The sequence below is a fragment of the Thamnophis elegans genome, chromosome 16, assembly GCF_009769535.1.
Source record: "Thamnophis elegans isolate rThaEle1 chromosome 16, rThaEle1.pri, whole genome shotgun sequence".
Taxonomy (NCBI): Eukaryota; Metazoa; Chordata; class Lepidosauria; order Squamata; family Colubridae; genus Thamnophis; species Thamnophis elegans.
In genome coordinates this window covers 35,848,460-35,861,320 of record NC_045556.1, presented here as the reverse complement: position 1 = coordinate 35,861,320, position 12,861 = coordinate 35,848,460, and the positions used below count along the sequence as shown (strand labels likewise).

Below are 12,861 nucleotides of genomic sequence, written 5' to 3'. Positions count from 1 at the left end.
CTAGTGAATTAAAATCCACACATCTCGAACAGCCTCCAAATTGACAAAGGCTGATCAACTCCAGAGGCGTGTACATGGGTGAAGCTTATCCCTAATTTGTTTTATGAACATTAGAAAAAAAACATTATATCAAAGTTCTGCAGAACGTGGGGGCCATCTAGTCTATCCCCAATACATTCCCAGGGTAGCTGAGCAGATACTTCTAGAAGTCCCTAAGCAGGACATGAGGTTAAGCGTTGTCTCCAGTTTACGTTTCCCCAAAACGGACAATGAAAAATATAATAAAAACCAACCATGAGACTTGAGGGCAATCACACCTGGTGGGAGCTTGAGCTAAACTACCTGAGGTTGATGGGAACATGTAGACCAAAACATCTGGAACCCAGGAAGAAAGGGCAATGAGACGATGGAAAACTGGTGGACCAAGAATGGTTTGGAAGACGCTTCTAATCAAACCTTCGCCCACTGCAATTTAAACCGGGTGGAAGTCGTGAAATGCAAAATACGTGGGTAGCCATGATATTCAATTCACTGACTTGTTTTTTTTTTTACCCTTGAAATATAATTTAAATCAAATCAAATCCCCAGATCCATCCCCTTTTCCTTCTCAGCATACTTCTCAATGACCCCATGTTAGCTTACCCTCTGATCTAACCAGTCACCAAACGTGGAATTTCCCTGGCACTCTTAGTGGTAAGCATCCTAAAATGGGTTTCACATCTTCGCATCTGCCAAGGTTTAATTTGTACTACCGTGTTTCCCCCAAAATAAGGCAGGGTCTTATTTTTTTAATTTCCAAAATAAGCGCTTGGCCTTATTTTCGGGGAGGTCTTATTATTTTTGAGGTGCAGGAGGCGGCGAGCGTGGTCACCTCGTGGCTGCTGCTGCTCCAATATTTTCGGGGAGGGCTTATTTTAACGCAAGCGCTCAAAACCCCGATTGGGTTTATTATCTGGGAGGGGTCTTATTTTCGGGGAAACAAGGTAGCAACTGGTCCATGGGCAGTGGGGAATAATGGAACCGCTTGGGAATCAGCAGTGCCCACTATGAGTAAAGCTTTACAGAATGCCATCCCTGCTTGCTTTTTGAAATTACATGATGGATAAGTGGTGGTGGTGGGGAGGAAAGGGGTTTCTTCTAACCCCGTTGAGGGGGGGGGGAGAAAGATCCCATACTAAAGTCAGCTCTAATTAACATGATCCCTGAAGCAAGGATCTGTGGGGGTATCGCTGTCAAATCGGTATAAACAAATAGGAATCACCAACAGATGACTGTCAATCAAAGCTAAGAGAAACAAGGGTTAGGTGGGTAGATATGAAATTTGGCACTGAATTCCTTCACCCTTATTTAAAAAAAATGTTTTAACACACCCAGAATGGCGAACAACCTGAAATCAAAATCAGGTGTCCCAGAATATCTCTGGCCCTACCTTTTATCAAATTGCTTTTTTTCAGGTAAAGGTGTAATTGCAACCCATCTAAGTTTGCCTCCCATGGTTCAGCATCTTTTTTTCTTACTCTTTCTCTTCCCCTCCAAGAAATGTCATCACGATGACGATTTCTCTTTGCATTCCTCTTTTTATTTTCTGGGGATTTCCCCCCTCCCTTCTCTCCTCCCACTCCTCCCCCCCATCCCATTTCCAGGAAGTGCAGCAACTATAACTTAATGGCCCCAGAGATTATAGGGCTTTTTGGCGGGGGGGCGCGGTCCATTTGGTTTGATGGAGAGGAAAAGAAAGAAAAAAGAATAGCCGAGGGGGAAATAGGGACATCCCTATATAGGAATCACAGCTCTGTCAAAAACATCTCGTAGCCCTGAGGGTTTTCAGTCTGTGGCGGGAGATGTAGCATGCAGAATAAAATTGGGACATTCCCAATTTCTTTCTTCAGCTTGGACCAACTTTGCATTCGGGGGGGGGGGGGGGGCGAGAGGGCAGCCTGGAGAAAACACCGCACTGTTGGAAGAGGTCCCCAAGTGTGTTGCCACCACCATGATGGGGTTCGAGAAGAAACTAACCACAGGGGCATCGGCGTTTCCTTGGTCCCACCTTGGCGATTTTTGAGAGCGACGCCTGGTCGTTTTGTCCTTCTGGCTGAGGATTCCTGGCCTGTCTGTTTCTCAGAGGCCTCCTTAATTCACTGCTCCTGTCATTCCCAAGGGGACCAGTATCAGGGTGGAGGAAAACAAGGGAAATATGGCTGTATGAAGTTCTTTGTGTTTGTGTTTGTGTGTGTGTGGTTGTTGTTTTTTTCCAGCTGGAAACCGGGAAGGAGCTCCTTGTGGACAATCGGTTCAGGAAAGAAGTTCAGAAGAGCTGGGCTGGTTTCCCTGCCAGTCGCTTTTCATGAGGCGAAGTAGGAGCTCTGCATAGAATACAGCCTATCAATGGGGTTTCCTATCCTGGCTTGCATGGAGTTTACTTCCGAGGAAGCCAAGAAACAGTCACTCAAGCTCGTTAAAGAGGTGTCGCTGTCGATGTCGTGAAAAATGGAGTCGTTTCCTGGTGGGGGATGGAGAGAGGAAGGGGGAAAAAAAGGAATATAGACATGTTAATATGCTGGGTTGAGTAAGGCAGGGAGCTTTAATCTTCTGAGAAGATGCTCCATGTATGTCCCAAAGCTGATTTTTATTTCAAAGGCAACTGTACTTCGTTTTTTCCTTTTCATTTCCCACCCAAGAAGTTCTGAAGAAGCTTCTTGGAGGAGGAGATATTCTGTCTGAGGCTTCCCGAGAGCATGAAGCAAATTCCTGGTCCTGACAAAAACCCCTTTTATTCATTGACTGTGAATTCTGCTCATTCACATCCAGCAAAGTCTTTCAAGGGAGGATTTACGGTCACAGACCTTCTCTGGCTTGGAGAGCTGCCAGGCCGATATCTGCAGAACTTGGCAAGGAGTCTCGGAGAGTCACAAACCAATGAAGGGAACTAATGGTCTCCTGCAAACTCTACTCCCTTTTCATTCCTCTTTTATTTCCTCTGGGAGGGGCCGTTCATTGCCTACCTGTGGCCTTCCTCCCAAGTTGACCCCTGTTCTTTAGCTCTTCCCTTCGTCTGGCAGCTCTGTGCATGTCCGCATGTGGAACAGGCTCCAGCTGTTATTCTGCCTCACTGATGTCTGACTCTGAAGGCAGCTGATAACTGTCAGACGGCCCTGCCCCCCCCTCCCTCCAACACAGAGCCCTCATCTGAGCCTTCCCCAGACTCCAGGACTGGCCCAGGTTCCTCCCCAACCTCCTCACTGTCCAAATCTGCTGCCAGCTCTGGTGGCCTTTGGCGGGCCACAACAGAAGAAGATTCTTGGAGGAGAAGCAAAATGTCTTCAAGGAAAAACAAAGTCCAGTTGCCATTGGGGGGAAAAAAGCAGTTTGGGGACAACCATGATCTGAAGGACTGAGAATTTCTATAGATACGATCCATATATGGTTTCACCCATGCCAGCAGTTCCCATGACCAAAGTGTTCCCAGCACACCTGCTTCCATCAGCTTTAAACCCTTCCTGTACGACAGAGATATATCACACAACATGGTTCTTTTTAGAAGGTTGAAGATGCCCATCGTGTAAGTTTGTAATTTTGCCACCCAACAAATGTTGGCCTTGTGAAGGCCAGTGCATTGGAATCCTTTTGCGATGTGGAACAGTCTCATGGGTGAAACAGGCTATCAAGAATACAGTTTGTTGTCTCCTTTTCTCAGAAGGACAGGAATGTGTCCCATTTAATGAAGAGAAGGATCAGAGGTCCCATTTATGTTGGAGGTACTGTTTTTTAAGGCTCTTCCATGTTAAATGGATAGCAGTGTTCCAATGCTTGAAGGGCCACCACAAAGAAGAAAGGGTCACCCTATTCTCCAAAGCGTCTGAAGGCAGGATAAGAAGCAACGTATGGAAACTAATCAAGGAGAGAACCAGCCTGGGACTAAAGAGAAATTTCCTAACAGTGGGACCACTCAATCAATGGAATAGCTTGCCTCCAGAAGATATGGGTGCTCCATCTCATGGAGGTTTTTAAGAAGAGATTGGACAAGTGTTTGTCTGAAATGTTTTAGAAACTCCTGCTTGAGCAGAGGGTGGACTAGAAGACCTCCAAGGTCCCTTCCAACACTGACTATCTGTTACATCTGGGAGAAGGTTAACGAGACCAATTCTTCTTGTTGTTCTAACTTTTTCCCAGGAGAAATTTCCTGACAGTTAGAACAATTAATCAGTGGAATAACTTGCCTCCAGAAGTTGTGAATGCTCCAACACTGGAAGTTTTTAAGAAGATGTTGGATAACCATTTGTCTGTAGTGGTGTAGGGTTTCCTTGGCTAAGTAGGTGATTGGACTAGAAGACCTCCATGGTCCCTTCCAACTCTGTTATTCTATTCTATTCTATTCTATTCTATTCTATTCTATTCTATTCTATTCTATTCTATTCTCTTTTCTATATTCTATTACACTCCCATTTTCTTCCTTTCTCTATTCCCTTCCCTATTCCCTATTCTATTCTCTATTCCCTATTCTATTCTATTCTATTCTATTCCTTTTCTATATTCTATTCCCTTCCTTTCCCTTCTCTATTCCCTTCCCTATTCTATTCTATTCCCTTCCCTATTCTATTCCATTCCATTCCATTTTACTTCTTCTCTTTCGCAATCTCTGAACTTGCATTTTCCCTGAACTTGCAAATGACATACTCTAGGCAAACTCAAGTCACAGGATTTTGGTAACATCAGAAATCTAGTCATATCTGGGGAGCTGGAAATACTCCTGCTTCAATTTTTGCATCACCGCAAACCCGGATTGACGTAGCCAACTTTTGGTTAAGGCTTTTACTAGCTGCGCTGTAGGATTTGTGGACCCAGGAGGAATTTCTGTGCATGATTGCCACATCTGGATATACTTCTGTTCCAAAGAGCAACCGCGAATAGCAAACGAAAGCATCGGAGAAATTTTTTTTAAGAAGCCTATCTTAAATCTCCAGGGTGTTTGGTTTCTGGGAATAATAAGAACAACAATAACAATAATACTGCTCATATGCCCTGGGTGCTTTGTGAGTTGTTGTAATCTTTTGGAAGGCTGTGCTTTTTCTTCAGCTGTGCTGATTTTCTCTGCTGCAAAAAAAATCAGAATAATTTGCACTTGAAGAATCAGATGAAGAGAAAAAGCAGGCCTGGCTCTTTGATAGAGATTTTAATGGCACTATGATAGCATCATTGGGCGAGATGTAAGAAATGGTTCGGCTCTCTGCCAGCAAATTGTTTGCTTTGCAGTCTATAACATTTCAAAAGAGTTTGAAGAGAGGGAGAGAGAGAGAAAGAACGAAAGAGAGAGAGAAAGAAAGAGAAAGAAAGAAAGAGAGAAAGACAGAGAAGGAAAGAGAAAGTTAGAGAAGGAGAGAAAGAAAAAGAAAGAGAGGGAAAGAGAGAGTGAAAGAGAAAGAAAGAGAGAAATGGAGAAAGAGGGAGAGAGAGAAAGAGAGAAACATGGAGAAAGAGAGAAAGAGAGGGAAAGAGAGAGAAAGAAAGAGAAAAAGAAGAGGAAAGAGAAAGAGAGAGAGAAAGAGACAGAAAGAGAGACAGAAAGAGGAAAAGAGAGAAAGAGAGAAACAGGGAGAAAAAGGAAGAGAGACAGAGAGAGAAAGAGACAAAGAGAGAGAAAGAGAGAGAAAAAGAGAGGGAAAGAAAGGAAAAGAGAGAGAAAGAAAGAGCGAGTAACAGGGGGAAAGATACAGGGAGAAAGAGGGAGAGAGAGAGAGACAGAGAGAAGAAAAAGAAGAGAGGGGAAAAAAAGAGAAAAACATGACGAAAGAGAAAGAACGGGAAAGATCCTTTTTTATCTGACATGAGCAAATAATCTGTGGCAAGCCAGCTGGCAAAAGACAAAAGCTCCTGCATTCCATCAGAGGAAACTGTGGCTTTTAGGAATGTCAGAATCAAATCTTGTCAGTGCCAATAAAAGTTGCCGCTGGAAGGAAAACGAAGAGGCATTGCAAAAGGAAAGAGGAGAAACCCAGTTGGGGGGGGGGGGGCTCCATTTTTCATCCCTTCCCCCTGACGCAAATTTGGCTCACCAAAAGGAAGATGACTTTAAAAACAGTCAAGGATGTTACCCAAAGTGAAAGACACTCAGTTAATGTCTCTCTGCCACCTGAGACAGAGCGTCCACCGAATGGGGTGGACTACATGTCCCATCAACCCTAGCCGCAGTCAGGTAAGGGGCAGGTGTTGTGGCCCACCAGCAGAGCTGGCGGCAGATTCGGAGAGTGAGGAGGTTGGGGAGGAACCTGGGCCAGTCCTGGGGAAGGCTCGGACGAGGGCTCTGTGTCGGAGGCAGAGAGGGGGCCAGAGCCGTCTGGCAGTTCTCAGCTGCCTTCGGAGTCAGACAGCAGTGAGGCAGAAGAACAGCTGGAGCCTGTTCCCAGTTTGCACATGCACAGAGCTGCCAGAAGAAAAAAAAAAAGCTCAGAAATCAGGCTTGACTTGGAAGTAAAACCACAGGTGGACGGTGAATGCCCCCCCCCAGAGGGAATAAAAGAGGAGCGAAAGGGGAGTGGGCTCTTGCAGGAAACAATTTGTTAGTTCATTTCAGGAGTGTGAAGATCTATCCATGAATCTCAGAGACTCTGTGCCCAGCCTTTCCTTGCACAGCACCTCATTTGGAAAATATTTACATGGCAGCTTTCCAAGATAGATGAGGTCTGTAGTCATAAATACTCCTTTGAAAGACTGTTTGCCAGGCCTTTGCCTGAATGTGCATGAGAGGAATTCACATTCGTTTAATAAAAGGGGTTTTGTCGGGACCAGGACTCTGCCTCACACTTTTGGGGGAAGCCTAGGTCAGAACAGCATGATTGGAAGAAGTGGACGGACTGAATTGCAATGGGGTGGAAATGGACTTCAAGAAATCCACACGGGACTTTGAGAGCTATTCCCCACCTGCACCCTTTGCAACGATTTGAAAAGGAAATGAAAGAGTGAAAAGCAGAAATATTTCACCAGCTCAGCTGAGAACTCTACAAGTTCTTTCTTTCAGTTCAGTCTTATTTTTCATCTTTAGATTTGCTACAAGAGGTTGGACCATAAGAAAGGCTGAGCGCCCAAGAATTGAGAAGAAGACTCCTGCGAGTCCCTTGGACTGCAAGGCCATCCAACTGGTCAGTCCTAGAGGGGATCAACCCTGACTGCTCTTTAGAAGGCCAGATCCTGAAGAGGAAACTCAAAGACTTTGGCCACCTAATGAGAAGGAAGGACTCCCTGGAGAAGAGCCTCATGCTGGGAAGGATGGAGGGCAAAAGAAGAAGAAGGGGACGGCAGAGAAGGAGGTGGCTGGATGGAGTCACCGAAGCAGCAGACATGAGCTTCAATGGACTCCAGAGGATGGTAGAGGACAGGAAGGCCTTGAGGAACGTTGTCCATGGGGTCACGATGGGTCAGACACGACTTCGCAACTAACAACAACAACAGAAGAGGGATGAGTCCTTGAGTCTGCTTTCTTCTCCTCCTTCCTCATGTGTTGTTTCTTTGACGTGCATTCCTGCCACTGCTCCGCAAACTCATTTGTCCCCCTATGGTGAAATCAGAGGGCGGCAAACACCATGCCCAGTTTGAGATGGCAAGGAAGTTTTTCCATTCTTAGAAAACGCTGCCTGGAAGTCTGGTGTCAGGAGATAAATCATGAGGACTAGATCCCTAGATAACTGTGTTGCAACAGGGCTCACGGATTGCCTTTGCAATCCATTGCAAAACTGGGGAAGAAACCTTGCTCCCTGACTGTGCAATTCTTATGTCAACCGTAAAGTCTTTTCGTACTTTTCTTTTCATTTCTGGAACCTCATCTTTTATTCGAAGAGAATCCAGAAAAGATTCCCCTTGTTGAGCAGCTAGAAAAATATGGAAGCTCTTTGGAGATGGGAATGACTTCAGTTGACTTTAAAATGAGCAATAACACCTGGATCTTCCAGAACGTGTAGGCCTCCAAACATCATCCTGAGCCACGGGGGCGCAATGGTTAGAGTGCAGTACTGCATGCTACGTCTGCTGACTGCCGGCTACCTGCAATTTGGCAGTTCAAATCCCACCAGGCTCAAGGTTGACTCAGCCTCCCATCTTTTCAAGGTGGGTAAAATGAGGACCCAAATTGTTGGGGGGCAAGAGGCTGACTCTGTAAGCCACATAGAGAGGGCTGTAAAAGCACTACGAAGCGGTATATAAGTCTAAGTGCTATTACTGTTCCTTCCTTTCTTCCTTTCTCTCTTAATTCCCTTTCTCCTTCTCCTTCCTGGTAGCGCAGTGCTTAGAATGCAATATTGCAGGCTGCTACTGCCGACTGCCAGGAGTTCGATCCTGACCGGCTCAAGGTTGACTCAGCTTTCCATCCTTCCGAAGTTGGTAAAACGAGGACATATATTGTTGGGGCAATAAGCTGACCACTTAGAGAGGGCTGTAGAACACTGTGAAGCAGTATATAAGTCTAAGTGCTACTGCCTGCCTGCCTGCCTGCCTGCCTGCCTACCTACCTACCTACCTACCTACCTATTTATTTATCTATCCTGACTCTGTAAACCGCTTAGAGAGGGCTTAAAAGCACTATGAAGCGGTATATAAGTCTAAGGGCTACTGCTATCCTGCTTAAGAGAAGGACTTAATTCTTTGATCTGCTCCAGGGACATTAAGGCTTGATAAGACAAAACTCGGCTGAATTATTCTGAATTATTCGAAGCAGACAAGCAGCAGGATCTCATACGAGACCCGGCTTGATGGGCGAAGGGCAAAATATGAATGGCAGATCCTCGCCCAGCCGCAGAGATCAACTGGGGGAGGGGTGCCTTTTCCAATTTCCATGCCACCCATCTGGCACCCCCAGTTTGGGAATCTGGACATTCCACCCCCTGCATGCCGTTGTTGTGAGTGCGATAAGAGCTGTTATCAATTTGCATGCTAAACAGCTCTGGATGCAAGAGGGTAAACCAGCTTTCTGCCAAACCACATCTGATGCAGCCTTCCCACTGATGTGGTTGTGAAAAGACAAGACTTGGGATGGCTGATGCCCCCCCCCCTCCTACTTTCTCCAGTTCCAGGCCTCCTTAAAAATAAGAAGCACATAACTAGAATAATGCGGTGGTTTAACTCTTTAGGGCTCTTTCATATCCTGACTTCATAATAGATGCAGAGATGCATAAAACAACAGAGTTGGAAGGGACCTTGGAGGTCTTCTAGTCCAACCCCTGCTTGAGCAGGAGATCCTATACCATTTCAGACAAGTGGCTGTCCAGTCTCTTCTTAAAAGCCTCCAAGTGATGGGGCATCCACAACTTCTGGTGGCAAGGAGTTCCACCGGTTAATTGTCCTCACTGTTAGGAAGTTTCTCCTTAGTTCTAAGTTGCTTCTCTCCTTGATTAGTTTCCACCCATTGCTTCTTGTCCTGCCCTCAGGTGCTTTGGAGAATAGCTTGACTCCCTCTTCTTTGGGGCAGCCTCTCAAATACTGGAAAGCTGCTCTCATGTCACCCCTAGTCCTTCTTTTCAACAGACTAAAAAGGTAAAGGTTCCCCTTGCACATCTGTGCTAGTCATTCCCGACTCTAGGGGGCGGTGCTCATCCCCGTTTCAAAGCCGAAGAGCCAGTGCTGTCCGAAGACGTCTCCGGGGTCATGTGGCCAGCATGACTCAACTCCTGAAGGCGCACGGAACACTGTTTCCTTCCCACCAAAGGTGGTTCCTATTTATCTACTTGCATTTTTTAACGTGCTTTCAAACTGCTAGGTTGGCAGAAGCTGGGACAAGCTCACTCTGTTACGTGGCATTAGTGATTTCAACCGCCGAACTGCTGCCCTTCTGATCAACAAGCTCAGCATCTTAGCCACTGAGCCACCACGTCCCTACCTTTCAATAGACTAGACATACCAAATTCTTCATATACATTTTAACCTCAGAACAAAACAATGGCCAGGCCAGAATTTTCTCCAAGGGCAGCTGATCAGCTATGAAACCCATCCAAGAGCTGGTAGACCAAGGTCAACATCTAATGTTCTTCAAGAAGTCAATATTTGCCATCAGGAGCCCATGGTGGAGAAGCAACTCTTCCCCACGCCCTTTGGGCTCCACTGATTCATTTATTTACGTCTCCTCTTGCCTTCTTCCTTGGCATGAAGGTTAAAGATGATGGCAATCCAAGGGAAAACAGCCTTAGGAAATGCCATTTGCCCTGAAGGCGATGGCAGGGCTCGAAATCTCTGACAGCTACTGCTGCTCCAGGAAATGAGAAAGAAGCTGATTTAATCCCTACGTTTGCCAACAGGGTGTGGAGAGCTGAAGGAACAAGGGGAAGGAAGGAAGGAAGAACAGAAGCAGCGTTTCAAATCCTCTAACTCTCTCACGACCGTGGACTACTCTAATGTGTGTTCAGATCCTTTGTGGGGATGGCTGGGATTAAAATGAAGCCGCCGATGAACACAGAAATAGGATGGGTTTTGATCTCTCCATTCCTAGGAGCTCTGCTTTGTCAAATCCAACTCGAAACAAGTAAACAAGAAGAAGAAGAAAGAGACTAACCGATAGGATGTCTGAATTTAGATTTCTCTCCTTTGCTTTAGGAGATAAAAGCAGTTTAGGCAACCCTGCTTGCAAATCTGTTTGGGCTGAAAGAAAGCAACCAGTTTAAAATCACCCAGCGAGTTCCACAGGCCAAGAATGGACAAATAGGTGTTTCTTGAGCCCATCCTGAACCACTGCACTCTACTGGTTCTCTGGACACTTCTGCGCCCTTCCAGATGTTAAGAGGAGAACCTCAGAGTTTCCACAGATGTTCTGAAGGTCTTACTTGCACATGACAATGGCAGCTGATTCCCAGGGAGTCTTACCATAAGGATTCATGTGGTCACCTGGCATTTGTGGCGGGGTGAGACCTTGCTGGAAAGGATCAGTGGCGTAGGTGCTCTGGTCCATTGCTACAATCTGTTGCTGCGGTGGTGCAAGGGGTGTGTAAGATGTCATTATCCCTTCCATCCGGTTGGACATCACTTCTGCAAGATGAAACAAAGACAACTCTAAGTAATGCTTGACTCACAGTCAACTTACCAGAAGTATTTATTATTATTATTATTGTTCATCGCACTATCAGCCAGATGTTCAGATTGGGTCTGGCGTTTTTGCCCAGCCGTCGTTCTTCCTAAGGAACTGGGATAGGCAGATGTGGTGATTTCATGGGGTTAAAAAAGGACTATGTCAAGGATGTAAGCTGTTCCTACCAAAGCTGCCTTTTGCAATTGACTGATGGGGATGGCGTCAATGCCGGTGGTTATTATTGTTGTTGGTTGCAAAGCCAGCCAGATGTTTAGACTGGATTTGGCATTTTTATTCCTTCTATTGAGTCCTTCCCAAGGCCCTGCGATAAACAGATGTGGGTGTATTAAAGGTATTAGCACCGGATGAATAAACAGCTTTTGCAATTGACTAATATAGCAATAGCAATAGCAGTAGACTTATATACCGCTTCATAGGGCTTTCAGCCCTCTCTAAGCGGTTTACAGAGAGTCAGCATATTGCCCCCAACAATCCGGGTCCTCATTTTACCCACCTCGGAAGGATGGAAGGCTGAGTCAACCCTGAGCCGGTGAGATTTGAACCGCTGATATAAATTTTGTCAATGCCAATGATATTTATTATTGTTGTTGTTGTTATTATTATTATTATTATTATTAATCATCACACAGTCAACCAGATGTTCAATCTGGGTTTGGGATTTTTGTCTACCTATCGAGCCTTTACCAAGGACCTGAGCTATGCAAATCTGGATGTTTGACGGTGTTACAGATATCGTTGCAGGATGGAAGCAGTTTCAAGTAAAGCTGCCTCCTGCAATTGACTGATGGCAAATTTGTCAATGCTGACAATGTTCAAGTGGTTGGATGTTCCAGTTGTTTTCAAGGCAACTCCCAAGGGAACTGTGACAATTGGTACTACCCTTGCTTGCCTTCGCCATAGTCATTCTATTTCTATTTGTAGGTCTATTTCTATTTGTAGGTCTATGTATTTTGTTATCTTCTCCAGTTCTTTCTCTTCTATTCTGCTGCCACATCCATTATTATTATTGTTGTAATTTTATTGCTATTGCTGTTGTTGTTATTATTATATTTGTTTGTTTGTTTATTGGATTTATATGCCGCCCTTCTCCCAAAGGACTCAGGGCAGCGTACAACATAAAAAAAAAACACATATTACAAAGGTTAAAAAGAAAATTAGATAGAGTATCCAAAAACAAACCCAATTAATATTAACAATAACATTTTAAAAATTAGATTAAAATTAACAATTAAATCAATCATTTATTTTATTTTGTTCAGGCCAGGCTGGCTTGCTGGAAAAGCCAACTTTTTAGGGCGCGTCAGAAGGACTGGAGGTCGGGGATTATGCGAAGCTCCGGGGGCAGCTCATTCCAGAGGGAAGGGGCTCCCACAGAGAAGACTCTCCCCCTGAGGGTCACTAGCTGACACTGTATGGCCCACGGCACCCTAATAATTATTATTATTAATTTATTGGCAGCCCATCTCACTGTTGCAGAGATTCTGGGTGGCGAATGGCACTGTGTTCAAACTTAAAAGAGTAACCATATTTGCTAGGACTCAACATCTTATTCATACCCAACTTCTTTCAAAACATGGCAAACCCAAGAATTCACATTTTTACGAAACCAGCCCTGTATCATCTTGATGGGATTATGGAGCCTACTTATGAAAAACTGAAGAAACTCTGTAGGAAGTGACTCCACCCCCCCCCCAACTTCATTTGGTTGCACATGAAGCACATCGTATCAACTCTGTGATTTCCCGATTAGCTCACGGTGCCCTTCAAAAGAGGAACAGGGCTGAAAATAATGAGGGAGAAGG

General features: G+C 45.1%; 1 protein-coding gene across 3 annotated transcripts in view; it reads right to left on the bottom strand.

Annotated features, from left to right (window-relative positions):
• Positions 1-2,342: 2,342 nt before the first annotated feature.
• LMX1B (LIM homeobox transcription factor 1 beta) overlaps positions 2,343-12,861 on the bottom strand; it is a 118,189-nt gene continuing 107,670 nt past the window's right edge. Inside the window, exons 8-9 of one of the 3 annotated variants that reach the window (XM_032233545.1) lie at positions 10,858-10,995; positions 2,343-2,500 (exon numbers count right to left, since the gene is read on the bottom strand). In XM_032233545.1, the coding sequence (XP_032089436.1) occupies positions 2,343-2,500; positions 10,858-10,995 (296 nt within the window). Of the gene's footprint in view, positions 2,501-10,836; positions 10,999-12,861 lie in introns of all 3 variants that reach the window. The other 2 variants (XM_032233546.1, XM_032233547.1) reach the window with 2 other exon arrangements.